This window comes from Nyctereutes procyonoides, unplaced genomic scaffold, assembly GCF_905146905.1.
Source record: "Nyctereutes procyonoides isolate TBG_1078 unplaced genomic scaffold, NYPRO_anot_genome, whole genome shotgun sequence".
Taxonomy (NCBI): Eukaryota; Metazoa; Chordata; class Mammalia; order Carnivora; family Canidae; genus Nyctereutes; species Nyctereutes procyonoides.
In genome coordinates, this window is record NW_026575044.1 from 39,929,905 (window position 1) to 39,950,806 (window position 20,902).

Sequence of the window (20,902 nt, forward strand, 5' to 3'; positions counted from 1 at the left end):
GTTTTTTTACTTTTAAAACTTCCTCTCAGATACTTATCTTCAGCAAATCCTAATGATAACCGAAGTAGCCCCAATGTGGATAAAAGCTTGGTAGGTATTCTCTTATTATTTTTTTAAAAAGTTGTTTTGTAAATGGTTTATTTTGTATATGTGATAGTAAATAAATATATGTTACTTCTGAATGTGTGGTAGTGGACTTAAATTTTGATAGCACTTTTTACCTATTGTCTTCTTCCAACTTGATATCTTGCCTGAGTATCAAATGGGATATTTTATGTTGAGATAATTAGTAAACTATAAATTGCTACATATATTGTCAGTGGCAGTCTTCCTAATCTTTGGAATTATGAGTTTATGATAAATCAATTTACCAGTAAGGATCTTGACAGGAAAACAAATAACACATTCAAAAGGCTTAACTAAAGTTTTGTGTGTATGTGATAAAACATACATAACATAAAATTTACCATTTTAGCTATTTTTAAGTGTACAGTTCAGTGGAATTAATATTCTTCACATTGTTATGTAACGACCACCATCTGTCTCCAGAACTTTTTCTTCATCCCAGACTAAAGTTTTGTATACATTAAACTCTTTATTCCACTCTCTGTAGTCCTGAGTTACTATCCTACTTCTTCTGTCTCTACGAATTGGATTATTCTAAGTACCTCATGTAAATGGAATCATACAATTTGACTTTTTGTGATTGGCTTATTTCACTGAGCCTTAATATCCTTAGGGTTTCTTCATGTTGTAACATATATCAGAATTTGATTCCTTTTTAAGACTGAATGTATTCTATTGTATGAATATACCATATTTTGTTCATTTATTAAGAGAGTTTACCTAAAGGGCTATTTACCTTGCTATGAGCAGGGTCAAGGGGAGCAATAAATAAAGGGTGCAATGATTAACAACATGGGGGAAAGCTCTTGTCCCCAGTCTGAGGGACAAGGAGAGACAAGTATTGTTACCACAGCTCAGAAAAGCTGTCCTCATCAAAGAGGAAGATAGAATATAGAACATTGCCACAGTACGGCAATAAAAGGGTGGGGAGAATGAATACTTTCTTTCTCCCACTTTCTAATTTCCTGCTGGTGTCTCCCATATGGTATAACTAACCCTAAAATCACAGGCAATAGAACTCAGGTAATGCAGTCTGTAGATTGCAACATAAAGTAGGGCAGAGGATGGATTTCATGGCTCTAAAAGAGAGGGAGCAAATGGAAGAATAACCAGTACAGTCAGCATTATCTAATTTGTCCACTGAAAATTATTGTTGTAAGTAAATATTAGAGACAGGAGTCCTTTCTATTGTCTGTATAGCTCATGTTCATGAGACAGAAGTTTAAAAAAATCTTACTTTGATTTGAGAAGGTCTTTTTCAGTTGACCATGGCTTTTCCTAGAAATATTAGACACAATTGGGGTGCTTGGCTGGCTCAATTGGTAGAGCATGAGACTTTCAGTCTTGGGGTTTTGAATTCAAGCCCCATGTTGGGCATAGAGCTTATTACTTAAAGAAAATATTAGAATAATTATTTGTCCATCCTTGGAGCATTTTTTGAACTCTTTGTACTGTAGCCTACATATTAGGGGGAGGGGAGTAGGTAGCAATCATTTTTTAAAAGCTGATGTAATTCTTCTCTTTCTTGACACATTTACTCTTAAATTAAGAGAACATGCAATTTGAAGGGAGAGTGGGGAAAAGATAGTGGACTGTGTGAGGACTCGTTAGCTGTTTTGATCATCTCTTTCAAATTCTCATCTCCTTAGAGCTATCTATGTGCCAAGTTATATAGCAGGGGCTCAGAAATCTTTGAAGAACCTTTAACCTAGGGAAGATGACAATAGGAGCTGCAATAACCCAGTTCTCATTGTCTTACTTATCTGTAGGATTAGAAGTACATAGGACTTTAAAAAATATGTAGTGGAGTCATGTTTTCTTTGGGCTGATCTTGTTCAGTGGTGATTGTCAGAAGTTTCTGTCACTGGCTGCTGCTGCTACCTTTTATATTTTGCTCTGGTAAGATCACAGGGGAAGTAGAGTACTTTGATGTCCCTACTCTTTCTGTTAACATAGAGATAAATAGGAAAGTCAAGTCTCCAGCAGAGATGTTAATGAACAGCTTTGCAATTTCCAAACAAAATGAATAATTTTCATTCCTATCTTATTTTTTTTTTTTTTGCTACAAATAACACTGATTAATCCCTCTTCCTTGGAACTTTTATAACTCTTTCATGTTCCCATTATTTCCTTGTTTTTCTTCCCATCACTTTAGATTTTATTTTCAGTCTCCTTTGCAAGGCAAAATCTCTTTCCCCTTCCTCATCTTCTCTCCCCTTCTTCCCTTCTTCTCCTTTAGTTGTTAAGTGTTTCTCAAGATAATTCTGATCTTGGCTGTCTGCTCATTTTCTATGAGTAATCTGACGTATGTGCAGCTTGCTTCTCTGAGCTCCAGACCTTGCATCTCTCCTCTGACTAGATTTCTCTTCTGTGCTTCTTTCAGCACCTCAGCCTAGGGCAGAGCTAAGCTCATAGTTACCTTCTCTTTACCACCTCCCCCAGCAGTTCTTATTGTGTTCTCTATTTTATTGTATGGTATTGTTCCTCTCTTCCTTTTTTCCCCTCTTTTCTTATCTGATCTTTAAAAAAATTGTATTGAAGTATAGTTGACATATAATGATACATTAATTATTTCAGGTATACAACATAATGACTTGACAATTCAATGTATTACTCGATGCTCACTATAAGTGCAGTTACCAACTGTCACCATACATTGTTATTATAATATTATTGACTATATTCCCCGTGCTGCACTGTTTCATCTCTTTTCTTATTTCTAATCAGTTGTTAGGTTCTAAATTCTACCTTCTGACTGACAACAGTTATCCATTTCCTCCTCTTAATTCCTGTAGCCTCTGCCTCACATCAAACTTATATACTCCTTTGCCTGAACTATCTCAAAAGCCTATTAATTGGTTACTTTGATTAGATTTTTTCTGCCCTCTACTCTGTTAACCTTATTGTTAATGAAGCGATATTTCTAAAATCCCAATACTATGTTGTTTCCCTTTTTGAAATGCTTATGGGTTGAATGAAGTATCTAACTGCTTACTGTTTTTTGCATACAAGAAACGTGGTCTCACTCACCTTTTCAGATTTTATGAAATTCATTATATTATATTCTGTTCTCTGCCTGTACTTGATTTCTTCCCTTTTCCAAAATGTATTTACTTCTGCTTCTCTACTTTTGGACTCATTCATTCTGGCTAAAATGCCTTTTTCTACTACCTTCTCCATTTAGTAAATATCTTCATCTTGTAGGTCTGATCTCAAACATTACATTTTCTTGACAGAATTAGATGTGACCCCTTCCGTCCTTCAGAATACCTCCTATATAACTTTATCCATCACCACATTATACTGTAATAGTTGTGTGTATGTTTTGGGGTTATTGTAGGTTCTTTTCACCCTCTTATTCTCTATACTCCTCTGTTTAATTCTTAGCTTCATGAGCACAGGGACCAAATCTTAATTTTTTATGTTACTATTGCCTACCACAGTGCCTGACATATTTCTAGGTGTTGAAAAAATGTTACTAAGTTAATAGTAGTTTCAGATAGAAAGGAAAAGGTTAAGATTGAACCAAATAACTCCTTCTTGAACAAGTTTAGAATGGTAACACAAACTTGTTATTTTTAAGTTCTATATGAATATTCTTAGTAGGATGAGTTTTGTTTTGTTTTTAATTAAAGCAGGAAAATTTGCAAAAAACAATTTATAAGCTCGAAGAACAGCTGCATAATGAAATGCAATTAAAAGATGAAATGGAACAGAAATGCAGGTGAGAATATATTTTATGTGTTTTTAACATTTAAAGTTGTATAGCACATACTTATTTTAAAACTTGCCATCTATAAAACACTTGAAAAGAAATTGGAAATGAGGTGGAGATACAGAGGTTGCTGCTTATATACAATAAAGAATGTCTTGGCTAGAACTGGAAAGTAGTATTTATGTAGGCATTAATTATAGACATATTATCCTCAGAATATTTAAAGTGCATTTGCCCCTGGTGGTCTTTATTAAAAAACTATAGTGCTGATTCGCTTAATGGCTGATTGATTACTTTTCTCTGCCATTTTAATTAGCTGACTGAAAATGCAATTTAGTTTACATTAAATAAGGTGTTTTCTAAAATGTAAATGTTATTAAATATTAAAATTGTTAAATCTAATAAGAATCTGTATTTGTGAAATATCTAATGATCAAGATCATTTGAAGTAACCTGGCATGATGTTGAGTTACTTATTAACTACAAACAATAACTTTATATACATTTATATTTTTGTGAGTGGTATTGAATAAATGAAATACAGAGGTAACACAGAGATTTAGTATTCAACAAATGGAATTAGGAAAACTGGCAATTTTTTGATTGAGCCAAAGAAGAAATAGGTAAAATTCTCATTGCATACCATTCCTGTTAGGTTAAATACATAAATATGTAGTACAAACTTTTTTCAGAAAAATACATATAAAGCAAATAATTAACTGATCCCAGGATTTGGAAAGAATTTCTAAGTATAAAATATGGAAATAAGGGAAGGAAATGGAAATAAATATGTTGTTTCTTCATGCAAAATTAAACTAGTGATAGTGGTAGTGGAGGGGATCAATTTGAGGACGAAATAGGAATGGCCCAAAAGGCCTATAATGATAGGAAAGTGTTGGAGAAGAAGGGCAGCCTAAGATGGGGGTGGGAAGGTTGACAAACAAGTAGATCATAGAGAACTTTGGTTCTGACAAGCTAAGGAATTTGGAATTTATCCTAAAGATGATGGAAAAACATTGAAAGTTATTAAACTAAATTTTAAAAAACTGATCAAATTTGCTTTTTAAAAAGAACTCTCTGGTTAAGCTGGCAGCACTTGACATTTATTCAGCTAAATGGGAATGAGGGAGGATGATGAGTCAAGGATGATTCCTAGGTTGTGTTCTCTCTTGGGGACACCTACAATAAAAACAAATTGGTATTATGGGTAAGGATGTAGAGAAGAGGGAATAACATTTTTGTATCGAGTGAGGTATTTGATGAAGCATCCATGTGAAACATTGCACATACAGATTTGAAGCTTAGGGTTATGTTCAGAGCCAAAGAAAACAAATTGTAATGGAGATAATACACTTTTAATTTATCTCAACTTTTTGACTAGGTTGTTATGTGGTACATTTACTAAATTATATATGCCACCTTACCTTTCATTATTTAATGTTGTATAAAGGCTAACTTTTGTTTATTAGTGAGTATTACATGAAGGAGTTCAGGGATCTTAACCTGGATCTCCTGGTGATAATGGACCTCCCCGCAAAAGGTCCATAGATAGAATTCAAGATTCTTAAATTTGGATGAGAATAAGTGAGTATTTTCCATAACTTATAACTAAAATTGAGCAATTCCTTCCACTATGAACAAAAGCAGTAATCTGTATTAGCAGTAGCTGTGATTTTTTTACTAATAGATTCCATAAATATTTTCATATATTATAATTATCTCTATCATTTGTGCTCATCACCACTTTGAAATTACTGCCACTAGATCTTGTGATTTAATGTATTAATAAAGAAGCACACATATTACTGAAACATACATTTATGTATTTTAAGGAGAAAGAGAGCACACAAGCACCGGGGGTCAGGGTGTGGAAGAGGGAATCTTAAGCAGACTCCATGCCCAGTGTGAAACCCGACAGAGGGCTTGATCTCGTGACGCTGAGGTCATGGCCTGAGCTAAAATCAAAAGTTGAATGCTTAACTGACTGAGCCATCTAGGTGCCCCCATACATTTTAAAATTTAAGACTGAATTTTAATATATTGTTGGCTTTTTTAAATCCTATATTTTATTTTATTCTCTAAAATCTATTATTCTGGGAAAAGGTCACAAGCTTCACCAGACTGCTAAAGGAATCCATAGCAAAAAAATGTAAAGACATCTTAGTTAGATGGAAGAGTAAGGATTGTGGTATTCCCCCACTGGGCAATAAAAAAATAAACCTATTTCTAATCTATATTGCTTTTGTTTTTGCAGAACTTCAAACATAAAACTAGACAAGATAATGAAAGAATTGGATGAAGAGGTACTTTTTGTTTTCTAATCAGAAGTTTTCCTTTTTGAGAATTTTTTCGTCTTTTAGATTGTTTTGTTTTCTAAGAAAATTGCATTTGAACTTTTTATAGACTAAAATACAGAACAGAGTCAAAGATCTATAATGAAAGCCTCCCTTAGGACCTGCAGGTTTAAGTGATACAGATTAGATTATACTTTAGTTTCCTTTGTGTATATCCTTTTATTCTAAAACCATGTTGAAATATTAGTACATAAATTTTATTTCACTGGTTCTTAACATTTGAAAAGTGAGAAGCTAGAGAATCAAATGAGATCTGGAACTACAGCAGAAAGAGACAAAGAGGGAAGAGGAATATATTAAATTGTAAAAAAAAAGTCTTTTTTAAAGGACTGACATTAACATAATTTTATGTAATCAAATGGGAAATGATTGATTTTAGAATTACTCATGTTTTCCGTGGTCACCTAGCAGGAGGCTTTTATTATCAGGGAAACATTTATGATTCAGATGTTTATTTGCAAATATATAGTACATCGTCTTCATTTTGATCAAGCTTATAATATCTTTCTACTGTGTGTATGAAGAGTAGCCTAAAAAGAAACATACTTTCTATAGCCTTATTGAATACTTCCTTTGTTTCTTTTTTCTTTGTTTTTTTTTTTTTTTTACATTTAATCTTTCTAGTGGTTTTTGTTCTGTCTTAAAATTCTCTTCCCTTAAGGAATAGTATTTGTCAGTGGTTTTTTGTTTTTTTCATTTGTAGCTTTTGATATGCATACACATATAATACATACATTTACATACATACCCATGTAATACAAATATATATAATAGTTCACCAGCTTGCCGTTGGTCATTGTGTACTTAGCAATATTTATTTAGCTCTAAGTATATAAGAAATCCATCTTGCAAATCCTCAGCTTTGGATATTTCATTTCTAAAACATAGATGAAATTCTGGTATGCTAGATTTTAAGTTAAGATCAATCCAGTAAGAAGACATAGCATTCATAAATTTGTATCTACCAAGTAGCAGAGTTACAAAATATGTGAAGTAAAAGCTGATAAAACTGAAAAGATAGAGAAATCCACAATTATTGTTAGAAACTTCAATATCACTCTATAGACAGAAAATCAGCAAACGGAACCCAATCACACCATCAACCAACAAGATCTGTTTAACAATTCTAAAACCTTCAACACAAAAAAAACCTAGCAAAATAAACATTTTTCTTAAGCACTCAAGTAATACATACCAACACAGACTATATCCTGAGCAAACTTCTACCAAAAAGAAAAAAATTAAAAACATAGAGTGTGTTCTCTGACCAAAATGTCATCAAACTAGAATGACTAACAGATATTGGGCAAATCTGCAAATATATGGAAACTAAACAACAGAGTTCTAAATAATCCATAGGTCAAAGAGAAGTCTTAAGGGGACTAAAAGAATATGTTGGAATGTTAATTATGTTTCATAAAGTTATGGGTTTTTTTAAGGTTTATTTGTTAATTTGAGAGGGAAAGTATGAGCAGGGGGAGAGTCAGAGGGAGAGGGAGAGAAGCAGACTGAGCTACCCAGGCACCCTCTCAAAGTTATGTTAAAGAGTTATGGCATATAAAAAAGAATGAAATCTTGCCATTTGCAGCAACATACATAGTCCCAGAAGGTTTTAAATAAGGCAGACAGAGAAACACAGATACTATATAATTTCAGTTATATATGGAATCTACAAAACAAACAAAAAAATGGGCTCTTAAATACAGAGAACAAACTAATGGTTGCGGGGATATAGGTGAAGTAAGTGAAAAGGATTAAGAGGTACAAACTTCAGTTATAAAATAAATAAGTCCTGAAGATAAAATGTATGCTGTTGGATATTGGAGTACATGGTGAGCCTTTAGCAATGTAAGGAACTGTTGAATTGCTGTGTTATTTACCTAAAACTAACATAACCTTGTGTGTCGACTATACCTCAATAATAAAATAAGTTGTGGTTCTTAATCTTTAAAAAAAAAACTTGAACAGTGAAAGTAAAACATAAAAATTTGTGGGATGCAGCTGACATAGTGGCTCTAAGGGAAATTTATACATTAAAGACACACATTATAAAAAAAAAAAGATGAAAAATCTCAAATCAATCATCTAAGCTCCTACCTCAAGAACTCAGAAGAGCAATATAAACCCAAAGCAAGAAGGGGGAAGGGAAAATAAAGATAAAAGCAGAGATCAATGGAATTGAAAACAAAAGCAATAGAAGAAAATCAATGAAAACAAAAAGCCAGGTGTTTAGAAAATTGACAGACCTCTAGCAAAATTGATAAAAAAGAGGACACAAATGTTCAGTATCAAGAATAAAACAGGGCAGGCATATCACTAAAATCCCTATAGATAATCAAAAGGATCATAAAGGAATACCACAAACAACCCTTAACATGTAAATGTGAAATTTAGGTGAAATGGACAAGTTCTTCCAAAAGTAGGAACTACCACAATTCACACAATGTGAAATTAGATTATTTGAATAGTCCTATATAACTATTAAAATGAATGCATATTTACAAGTTTCCCCAAAATAGCGGTGCCTGGGTAGTTCAGTTAAGCATCTGACTCTTCGTTTCAATTCAGGTTATGATCTCATGGGTCATGGAATTGAACCCCCACATGGGACTCTGTCCTCAATGGGGAGGGAGTCTGCTTGAAGATTCTCTCCTGCCTCTCCCCTGCACTCGCACGCACGCATGCCTACTTTCTTTTTCTCGAATAAATAAATCTTTTAAAAAAATTAAAACTTCCCAAAAAGTAATCTCCAGGACCAGGTGGTTTTACTAGAGTGTTACCAAGCGTTTTAAGGCGAATTCATACTAATCTACACTATCTCTTCCAGTTTATATAAAAGAAGAGAACACTTCCCACTGAGTTTTATAAGACTAGAATTATCCAGATAACCAAATCTAACCGAGAGAGTACTACAAAGAAAACCATAGATCAGTACCCTTCATTTATGAAAATTTTTGATACTTAACAGCTTGGGTTTTGAAAAGTTCTTAGACATGACATACAAACATGATGCACATAAGGAAAATAATACAACAAATTAGATTTTTTCAGAATTAACAGTGTTTGTTCTGTGAAAGATGCTGATGAAATGACAAAATACAGACTGGAAAAAAATTATTTGCAAAGTATATATCTCACAAAGGACTCTATTTAGATTATTTAAAGAACTCTAAAGCTCATCAGTAAGTAAATAATCCTATGTGAAAACTGCAGAGGACATGTACCGTTCTTCAGAGTGGATAACAAGCACTGAAAAGATGATCGACATCATTAACCATGAGGGAAATGCAAATTAAAACCACAATGAGATATCACTTTATAATCATTAGAGCAAGTAGAATAAAAAATAGCATCAGTACCAAAACTGGCAAGAATATAGGGAAACTGGGTCACTTATACATTATAGATGGGAATGTAAAATTGTACAGTCTGGAAAAGATTTTGGCAGTTTCCTGAAATATTAAGCATGCAGGTGACCCAGTAATTGTACTATTGGGCATTTATCCCAGAAAAAAATGAAAACTTATATCTTCAAAAAACCTATATACTACTGTTCACAGTAGCCTTATTTGTAAGAGCCAAAAACTAGAAATAATCAAAATGTCCTACAATAGGTGAATGGTTGAACCAAGTTTGATACATCTATACCATGGAGTTAATACTACTCTGCAACAAAAAGGCATGAACTATTGATAACACACAACTTGGATGGATCTCATCGGCATTATATTGAGTGTTAAAAGCCAATCCTAAAAGGCATGCTGTGTTATTCCATTTATATGTTTTCCAAAAATGACAAAATTATACAGATGAAGGACATATCATTTGTTGCCAGGGATATGGGTGGTGGGAGAAGGGTGATGTGTGCAGCTATAAGTAGTGGCTGGCTGGAAGGTGATCCTTGTGCTGATGGAAGAGTTCTGTATTTTTTTTTAAGATTTTATTTATTCATGAGAGACACAGAGAGACAGAGGCAGAGACACAGGCAGAGGGAGAAGCAGACTCCATACAGGGGTCCCCACGTGGGACTTGATCCCGGGTCCCCAGGATCATGCCCTGGGCTTAAGGTGGTGCTAAACCACTGAGCCACCCGGGCTGCCCACAGTTCTGTATCTTGAATGTGGTGGTGGTGGTTATGTAAATCTACCCATGAGATAAAATAACATTACTACATACACCTAGCAATATCAATTTTCTGATTTTGTTACTGTACTATTGTTACATAAAAATGTATCTAATAGGGGAAACTGAGTGGAAAAAAACATGAAATCTCTTAGTACTGTCTTTGCAGTCTCCTGAAATGTATAATTATTCCAATTTTAAAAATGAAAAAATTAAAGTTAGAATGATAAAATCTTAGAATTGGAAAGATCTTGGATGATCTCTGTAGGTTTTACTGAATATAACAGCATCTTATTTAAAACAAGAGTTCCGCTTAGTGATGGGAAAGCCCAGAAAAATACTATATAGGAGATTTTCCTAGTGTGGAATCTTAAAGATAAAAATGAAGCATCAAAAGCAAGGTATGTGGGAAGTGATAACTCAGAAACAATATAAATTTTTAAGTTGTGAAGATTTGGTTGGGTATTTTTTTTCTTTAACTCTCCCCTCCCGTGTGATTTCATTCTCTAAGTATTTCCTTCATTATTTTTTAATATGCATTAGTAGGGAGATACACAGAACATTTTAGAAAAGGTAGGTTGTTGAGACAAGAAGAGGATTAAGGGAGACACGGGGCAACCAGGCAAGATGGCGGCGACCAAGAGGAAGCTTTGTGGAGGCTTGGCGGTTCAGGCGAAAAAACCAAGAAGGAATGAAAAAGATTCCAAGCAGCCAGCTAAGCTGCGCAACATGGCAGAAGAGGCGGAGGAAAAGGAGAAAGTCCATATCCCAGGCCCCGTTTGCAAGGGCAAGTAGAAAAATGGAACAGATTCTCATCTTTTCTTCCAGAGGAATAAAATTCAGAAGAAGGCATTTAATGCAAGATTTGAGAATGTTGATGCCTCATTCTAAAGCAGATACAAAAATGGATCATAAAGACATTGTCATTAATGAGGTTTGTGAAACGAAAAACTGCAATAAATGTATCTATTTTGAAGCTAAGAAAAAACAGGATCTCTATATGTGGCTTTCAAATTCACCTCATGGACCATCTGCTAAATTCCTTGTTCAAAACATTGATACCCTAGCTGAGCTAAAGATGACTGGAAACTGAAAGGTTCTTGGCCCCTTTTGTCATTTGACCCTGCTTTTGATGAATTACCACATTATGCTTTATTAAAAGAACTCTTAATTCAGATCTTTAGTACATCATGGTATCATCCCAAAAGCCAACCATTTGTGGACCACGTGTTTACTTTCACCATTTTGGATAATAGGGTATGGTTTTGGAACTCTCAGATCATAGAAGAAGATGCTGCTCTTGTAGAAATAGGACCTCGTTTTGTCTTAAATCTCATAAAGATTTTCCAGGGAAGTTTTGGAGGACCAACTTTATATGAAAATCCTCACTACCAGTCACCAAACATGCATCGGTGTGTCATAAGATCCATCACAGCTGCAAAATACAAAGAGAAGCAACAAGTGAAAGATGCACAGAAAATGAAAAAGAAAGGACCAAAGACTATTCTTCCACATGATCCCACTGCAGATGTTTTTGTTATACCAGCTGAGGAAAAACCAATAGAAATACAGTGGGTAAAACCAGAGCCGAAAGGGGATTTGAAGGCAAGAAAGAAAGGGATTTTCAAAAGGCAAAGAAAAATGAAACAGAAGATGAAGAGTGGCAATGCAAAATGAATCAGTGGATAACTAACTTCTTAGTAATTTTATATTTATTTTGTATTCAGTGTGTAAATACTTTTTTTATTATCCAGGACTACCTTACATCTCATTAGTGTGGTATTTAAGACAGAGAAAAACCAAATTAAAATTCGTGGCTTCAAAAAAAGGGCGGGGAGACACAGGGACTAGTGAACTTACTACACACACTAGCATTTGGTACCATTTGAGTTTATACCATTTAATTGTCAAATGTGTAATAATTATCTTTCATATTTATATATTTAATTTAGGATTATAAATAAACCAAAATATTGGTAATATGCAATCTGGTCATCTTAAACTAATAAAGCAGCTCTCTAATAAGATTCATAGGGTTTTTTATATTCATGGATTTAAAAATCTGAAAATTTTCCATATCTAGTTTGAATAAGGGGATTCTATCTTCTTATAAGGCATGCTAATTCTATTCTTAGAAATTGTCATTAGCAGGTACTTTCTGATTTTGAAACAAAAAAATCCATCCTAAGTTTCTGTGTGTTTTATTTTTAAAGAACACAGTATTCCCGGACTGAGTATTATATAGCAATGGCATTGTAATGATATAAGTAAAACGACCAATTTTTTTTAAAAGACAATATAAAGTATGTATGAGTGAGATGACAAAAGTCTGGGATTTGCTTTAAGACGTTTCAGCAGTAAAAAGGGACAGGGAGAATGGATGAATGAATGGCAATATTTTGAAGACTGTTTGAAACTGAAATGAATATTTAGGTGTTCATTTTGGGTGTTTTGACTGTTTTGCTTAGAATTTGAAAAATTTTGTAATAAAAATTAATTTCTAAAATATATATATATAAAAAAGAACACAGTATTCCTCTAAATACATGAAGAGTTTAATTACAACGGTAACTTATATCATTATGTTTTCAGGGAAATCAAAGAAGAAACCTAGAATCTACAGTGTCTCAGATTGAGAAGGAGAAAATGTTGCTACAGCATAGAATTAATGAGTACCAGAGAAAAGCAGAACAGGAAAATGAGAAGAGAAGGAATGTAGAAAACGAAGGTAAATTGTTACTACTTTTGAAGAGCACTGGAATTTCTGTCTTAACACTATCCTTGAGGTTTTTGTCATGAAGTTGTCTTAAATTTAGGGTCTATGAAGTCAGTAGTAATGCTTTAGCTACAAAAGTGATTTTCATCCCTGTGTGCATATTGAAATCTCTTGGGAAGCTTTAGAGACTACTAATGCCTAAGGCCCGGAAATTCTAATTTTAATGATCTAGACATGTGGCCTGGGCCTTGGTATTTTCTATAAGCTCTCTAGGTACTTCTATCTTACAGGCAACCATTTGAGAACTATTAACTAAAATTTCATGTGTTTTAATACTAGTGTTAGAAATACATTTAAAATAGCTTTCTATACCCTTTGATCTAGTGATTTCATTTCTAGGAATTTATTTTATGTATGCACTTGTGCACATGCTCACTGTTAAAAAACAAGATATTTGTAGCATTATGTTTAAGATGAATCTTTAAGTGAAATAAAACTACAAATTGTTGTGTTTTGTTTTCTTTTTTAAGATTTTATTTATTTATTCATGAGAGACACAGAGAAAGAGACAGGCAGAGACACAGGTAGAGGGAGAAGCAGGCTCCATGCAGGGAGCCTGATGTGGGACCCAATCCCGGGACTCTAGAATCACGCCCTGGGCCAAAGGCAGGAGCTAATCCATTGAGCCACCCAGGGATCCCCAAAAGTACAAATTGTTTAAAACAAGGGTGCTTGTCTAGATATGCTTAAGGATGTGTATGTGTATATAAATGTGCTGGTGAAAACATTTATCTATTAATATTTGTGTTTTTATGTATTGGGTATACACTATCTTAGGAAGGTTATATAAGAATTAAGTTATAATTGTTGCTTGGAGAGGAGACCCAGAGAGACTCACAGACCCTAGCGAAAGGAAGGCTTATTCTATACCACAGACCATTTGGTACCTTTTGAATTTTGACCCATTTTTCACATATTGAACTATGCAAAGATTTGTGCTACTCAAAATAAATACTGCTAATAAAACTGGCTTTATAGCGTTTTCACCTTATTAAGGGAATAAAGGGATTTGAAATATTACAACACTGGAAACCTTTTATATTCTGTATTATAAAATAATGCTGTACTTTTTGTTGAATTTAAATGTATGTACTTCCATGATGAAATTTGGCTTTGGGAGTGGACCTAATATAGCTGACTGCGGTCTAAGACTAAATTTCATTTTTTAAAAGAGATTTATATGTTTTCTCTATTATAACTTTCTAATTTCTACATTCTTCTTTCATTTTCTAGTTTCTACATTAAAGGATCAGTTGGAAGACTTAAAAAAAGTAAGTCAGAATTCACAGCTTGCTAATGAGAAACTTGCACAATTACAAAAACAGGTAAGTTTTTGGAATAAGATTTTCTTTAACTATGATTTATTAAAATAAGTTTGCATTTTGGCCAAAAACCTGTTTTCTTGCTCTTTAATTTATTTTTTATTATTATTTTTTTAAATAGCTAGAAGAAGCCAATGACTTACTTAGGACAGAATCAGACACAGCTGTAAGATTAAGGAAGAGCCACACAGAAATGAGTAAGTCAGTTAGTCAGCTAGAGTCTCTGAACAGAGAATTGCAAGAGAGAAACAGAATTTTAGAGAATTCCAAGACACAGATGGACAAGGACTATTACCAGCTGCAGGCTGTATTAGAAGCTGAACGAAGAGACAGAGGTCATGATTCTGAGATGATTGGAGACCTTCAAGGTAATATTTTTTTTGTTATTGTGAGTAAAATATATATATAACATAAAATTTACTGTTTTAGCCATTTTTAAGTGTACAGTTTAATGGCATAAAGTCCAATCACATTTTTGTGTAACCATCATTATCCATGTCCAGAACTTTTTTTATCATCCCACATTAAAACTATACCTACTAAATAAAAACTCCCATTCTCCATTCCTTCCAGCCCCTTGTAACCACCATTCTACTCTATTAATTTGACTGTCTCATAAAAAAGATTCACACAATATTTATCCTTTTTTTAAAGATTTTATTTATTTATTCATGAGAGACAGAGAGAGAGAAAGACATAGGCAGAGTGAGAAGCAGGCTCTCCACAAGGAGCCAGATGTGGGACTCCATCCCTGATCCCGAGATCACGCCCTGGGCCAAAGGCAGCCAGACGCTCAACCACTGAGCCACCAAGGCGTCCCAATATTTATCCTTTTGTATCTGTGTTATTCCTCTTAGCATAACGTCTTCAAGATTCATCCATGTTGTAGCAGGTATCAGAATTTTCTTCTTTTTTAGATGTGGAGATAAAGGATTCCTCCTGCACCTCCCACCTTTGGTGGGAATGCAAATTGGTGCAGCCACTGTGGAAAACATTATGGAGGTTCCTCAAAAAATTAAACAGAGAATTACTAGGGGCACCTGGGTGCTCAGCCAGTTAAGCATCTGCCTCTTGATTTTGGCTCAGGTCATGATCTCAGACTCATAGGACCGAGCCCTGAGTCACTTAGCAGGGAGTCTTCTTGGGATTCTCTTTCTCCATTCCTCTATCCTTCCCCCTCCCATTGCCCATCCCCCTCCCCTGTGCTTGCTCACTCGCTCTCTCTCTAAAATAAATAAATCTTAAAAAGAAGAAGAAAAAAATAAAATTACTATATGATCCAATAATTTTACAACTGGGTATTTACCCATAGAATATAAAAACACTAATTTGAAACAGATGTATGTGCCCCTATATTTATTGCAACATTTAGACTAGCCAAAGTATGGAAGTAACTAACCCAAGTGACCCTCCATAGATGAATGGTGTATGTACACACACACGCACACACACACACACACAGGAATAATGACTCAGCCATAAAAAAGAATGGGATCTTGCTATTCGGGACAAGATGAATAGACCTAGAGAGTATAACACTAATTGAAGTAAGTCAGTCAGAGAAAGACAAATACCATATGATTACATTCATGTGTGGGATTTAAGAAACAAACGAAAAGACAAAAAAGAGACAAAAAATGGGCACTTAAATACAGAGAACAAACTGATGGTTGCCAGGAAGAGATGGGTAATGTAGGTGAGGGGATTAAAAGCACACTTAACCAATGAGCACATTAGTAATGTATAGTGTTGTAGAATCATTGTATTGTATACCTGCCACTATTGTAACACTATAATTATACTTCAGTTTAAAAAATCCAAATTTAAAAAAGAAATGAATTTTTCTTCCTTTTTAAGGATGAATAATATTCCATTGTGTGTGTATACCAAATTTTGTTTATCACTGGAAGATAGTTTTTAAAGGCTTATTTTTAATTGTGACTAAAAATATTTACCATATTAATCATTTTTAAGTGTAAAGTAATATATTTTTGATCATACTGTTCAAAGAAAATGATCTTGGGCACCTGCATGACTCAGTCAGTTAAGCCTCTAACTCTTTTTTTTTTTTTTTTTTTTTTTTAATTTTTATTTATTTATGATAGTCACACACACACAGAGAGAGAGAGAGAGGCAGAGACACAGGCAGAGGGAGAAGCAGGCTCCATGTACCGGGAGCCTGACGTGGGATTCAATCCCGGGTCTCCAGGATCGCGCCCTGGGCCAAAGGCAGGCGCTAAACCGCTGCGCCACCCAGGGATCCCAGCCTCTAACTCTTGATTTTCACTCACGTTACAGTTTCAGGGTCATCAGATTAAGTCCTGTGTTGGGCTCTGCACTGGCCTGGAGCCTGCTTGAGATTCTCTATTTCTGCTCCTTCCCCTCATGTATGCACACTCTCTCTCAGAGAAAAGAAAGAAAGAAAATGACCTTGGTGAAACTGGAAGTGGTTTTTTTCTCTTCCAGAATAATGCCTGTTTTCTATCATGTTGTAATTTCTTCACTCTGACAGGCACCCTTATGAGGTCAGTAATGTGGTATTTCCAATTTTACAGCTGGATTACTGAAAACTTAATTTTAAAACATGCCTAATTCACAAAAGCCTTGCTCAAAGTAGTACTAATCCAGAGAAAAGATTATCACTATTAAAACCTGGGAATTCTTTGTATATTGTTGGCAGAAATAGAAACTCAATTACAGAAATAGTAGAATCCCATTACAAATAAAGAATTAGGTACGTGGGAAGGTTTGAACTACAGATATCAGCAGTCTTTATGAATCTAAAAGGAAAACGATTGAATGTAACTAATAGTGAAGGAACAGTTTTGGTAATGGTAATACAAATAATTTGTTTTCAAAAAGATGCCTTCCTTTGCCAGCTTCTCACGTATTTTTCTGTTTTCTATTCCTATTAGCAACAGCATCCATACTACCTAATCAAAACAGATATACAGGGAAGTTGCCAGATCTCTCAGGGGAAAGTTGGGGGAGGGGTAGTCCTTTTAACCTTAGTCACAGGATGGGAACATAGTTTAGGGCCTCATGGGGCTTGATGATTAGCTATAATACTGTGGAGAGAGGTTAGGGTCAGTTTTTGTGACTATGGAAACAGAAATTAAGATCTCCCGTTGGTTTTTAGCTGAGGAGTGTTGTGCAATCTTCTTTCTCAGGGAGTACGCTTAAAATAGATCTGAATATAATCAAGAAAGTAACCTCCTATATACTTTAAAAGCTGCATATTTGACTTCTTACATTGCTTCTCTAGGCTTTTTTTTTTTTTTTAAGATTTATTTATTTGTTTGAGAGAGAAACCGTGTAGGGGGAGTGACAGTGAGAGAGTCCCAAGCAGACTCTGTGCTGATCACAGAGCCCAAGGCAGTCTGGGTCCTAAGACCCTGAGACCATGACCCCCGTGGAAACCAAGAATTGGATGTTCAACTGACTGCACCACCCAGGAAGGCACCCCTTTAGGCTGTTTTATGTAAAGCTTATTACCTATGTGAAAGTCATTTCATCTGCCTTCTGTATCTATAAACCAAAAAGATTAGAATAGGTGACTCTTACTTATTATTCCAATTTTAAAATTAAGTCTGTGATCTTCTGGATATGACTGCGCTTTGAAGTGCTTTTACTTTTAAGGAAGAAAACATCATCCATATGTTCATCAATAGTGGTTTTAACTGAATCTGATTTTTAGATATTGGTGAAGTTAGGAAAATTTATAGCATGCTTTATTGATGTTTATTCAGTGCTCCCTTTAAGGTTTAGTTTTTAATTGTGCATCAAAACTCATGCATTTAAAAATGCACGCAGCTTATATGAGGTTCAACATGCATACAAAGATGCATCATAGTAAAAAAAGAACTTAGTTTCTACATTAATCTTTTATGGTTCATAAGGAGTTTCAGGGGAGCAGCGGGAGAGACAAGCCAACTCAGCCCGTGGAGCCTATCTTGGGGTTCAGTCTCATGACCCTGAGATCATGATCTGAACCAATACCAAGAGTCTGATACTTAACCAACTGAGCTATCCAAGTGCCCCTAAAACTTCTTTACCTTAATGATCATGCTGAAAAAAGGAAAACAGACTTTTCTTCGGATAACTTTGTGACTTGAACATTCTTCTCACTTGATAGCTCGAATTACATCCTTACAAGAGGAGGTGAAGCATCTCAAACATAATCTTGAAAGAGTGGAAGGAGAAAGGAAAGAGGCTCAGGACTTGCTTAATCACTCAGAAAAGGTAAATGATTTAACATAGTACCAATTATGAGATGTGTACTGGCTATCAAATATTATAATGTGTTTTTATAAAATGGCACTCATTCCTAATGTTTATATACTTGTATTTCTAAAAGTTTTTATGGTTGGTGATTGTTTTGTGGGGGTATATGTGTGTCTTATTTAGTGCTTTTTATTTTGTCTTTTGTTTGTTTTTAACTTTGAAGGGTACTAGATGTTTGATATTATCTGATCATCACAAATTACTTTAGTTCGGAAGTATCTTCTCATGTAGAATTTTTCCCCCACATTTTTATACTTGGGTAAGATGAAGGTGCTGAACCTTATTACTAGCCTTATGAGAAAGGAAAACAAAGGACAGATATATGGCAGATCATGTATGCTTTTTCCATTTTATTGTAAAAGCAAAATAGAAAAGAGTATGTGTGTTTGGCTTTTGCGTATAGTTTTCTTACCCATCAGAGTTGTCATTGTTATCCTCTGTCCTTACTTTTCTAAGAAAAGGAGTAAGTAGATAATATGCAGATCTAGCTCTCATATTTTTGTTTTCTCCCTGAAATGTAGGTTTTCTAGATCCTCAGATAAATAAGAAAATGTATCACTTATCTTGTCCTTTGGATATGTTTTGTGATAATCAGAGTAGTATATCTAAGCCTGATGTAAATGTGGATGTAGGATGAAAGATGCAAGAGTAGAAGATACACGCAAGCAGAAATGGAATACATTTTGGCTTGTCCTTTGCTCAAGGCAGTGTAAACCTAGGTGTAGATTTAATTTAATTGTAATTTAATGTAGATTAATAATAGATTTAAATCTAAATTTAAATTTTTTTAAAGTGGCAGCAAAAAATTTTTAATGAACTAAAGAATTGTCCTGTTCATTTCTGATCCTAGCAGTGAACCGTCTTGAATATAGCTGCCACCACAACCTGGGGGAGGGAGGAGTGATATTTTGCTTTTAATTATATGTGCTTATCATGATTTTTAAAGTAAGACATTATAAATAATATGAAATATACAAGAAAGTATGAAAAAATTATGTCGTACATATAAATATTTAAGTATAGTGTCACATTTCAGGTCTATGTGATTCATATATTATGTCTTATAGAATATTAAGTAATGTAATATTTAATAATGTGTCTTTTGCATAGTGTATTATGGAATTCATTTTCATTTTACAGGAAAAGAATAATTTAGAGATAGATTTAAACTATAAGCTTAAATCATTACAACAACGGTTAGAACAAGAGGTGAATGAACATAAAGTAACCAAAGCTCGTTTAACTGACAAACATCAATCTATTGAAGAAGCAAAGTCTGTTGCAATGTGTGGTAAGTGTCAGTTTTAATATTTTCTACATAATTATTTTTTAAATAATGCCCACCAAAAAATTGATTTTGTTTAAAATTTATTTTTATAATGGTATAAATGATTTAAAATTATAAATTGTGATCTAGTAAAAAGATACTTCTCTGTTTTGCTCTTTTGATACCTTCTTTTTTTTTTAAGATTTATTTATTTATTTTAGAGGGAGGCAGAGGGAGAGAGTCTCAAGCAGACTCCCTGCTGAGTATGGAGCTCCATCTCAAAACCCTGAGATTATGACCTGAACTGAAAGCATGTACCCCATGTACCATGTACCCCAATACCTTCCATTTTTTTCAGTTTCACCTTCTATTTTCCTAACTCTGTTTCCCTCCATTCCCTATAAATGTCAGTGGAATCTCTCTTTGCTTCCAATTGCTTTAGCCCTTTATTTTCTTCCGTATCTATTCTGGAACTCATTGTCTGTTAGTTCATCTGCTTTTTTGCTTTCTAGCCTCAATTTTCTAATTCCTTTGTATTTCCACTGTGCTGTGTGCTGTATATGCCTCTAAACACAACCTTAGATCAGACCAACCAACTACTGTGTTCATTCAAGTAGTTCTTTAGATGGGGGTTAGCCCATTGCATTAACTCCAACCTCAGTTGAGCTGTCAGTTTTTAATATATCACTCACTCTCCTCTCAGACTTTTATTTCTGTTCTCAAACTTCCTGTGCCATTTCTTTATTATTCCACTTTTAGGTGAGTTTTTCTCCTATTTCAAAAAGAAATAATGAAAGCATAGGTGTGAATTCCTCAGTCTTCTTCTCTTACTTAATATATCCTACTTCTCTACTTCTCTTCCTTGTCTTTCCTCTCCTCTTAGAAGATACTGATCCTCCTTTTGTTCTGGTTAATATGTGTTAGCTGTACTCCGAT

The 20,902-nt window shown here is 34.2% G+C and overlaps 1 protein-coding gene and 1 pseudogene across 4 annotated transcripts in view; both read left to right on the plus strand.

Moving 5' to 3' along the window:
- The window catches only part of ROCK1 (Rho associated coiled-coil containing protein kinase 1), a 145,878-nt gene that overhangs the window by 85,950 nt on the left and 39,026 nt on the right, over positions 1-20,902 (plus strand). For 3 of the 4 annotated variants that reach the window (XM_055323997.1, XM_055323998.1, XM_055324000.1), the window contains 8 exons: positions 30-90; positions 3,762-3,850; positions 6,096-6,144; positions 12,910-13,045; positions 14,327-14,418; positions 14,537-14,783; positions 18,551-18,657; positions 19,840-19,990. In XM_055323997.1, the coding sequence (XP_055179972.1) occupies positions 30-90; positions 3,762-3,850; positions 6,096-6,144; positions 12,910-13,045; positions 14,327-14,418; positions 14,537-14,783; positions 18,551-18,657; positions 19,840-19,990 (932 nt within the window). The remainder of the gene's footprint in view (positions 1-29; positions 91-3,761; positions 3,851-6,095; positions 6,145-12,909; positions 13,046-14,326; positions 14,419-14,536; positions 14,784-18,550; positions 18,658-19,839; positions 19,991-20,902) is intronic. The other variant, XM_055323999.1, reaches the window with a different exon arrangement.
- Positions 10,945-11,994, plus strand: LOC129508827 (ribosome biogenesis protein BRX1 homolog; annotated as a pseudogene).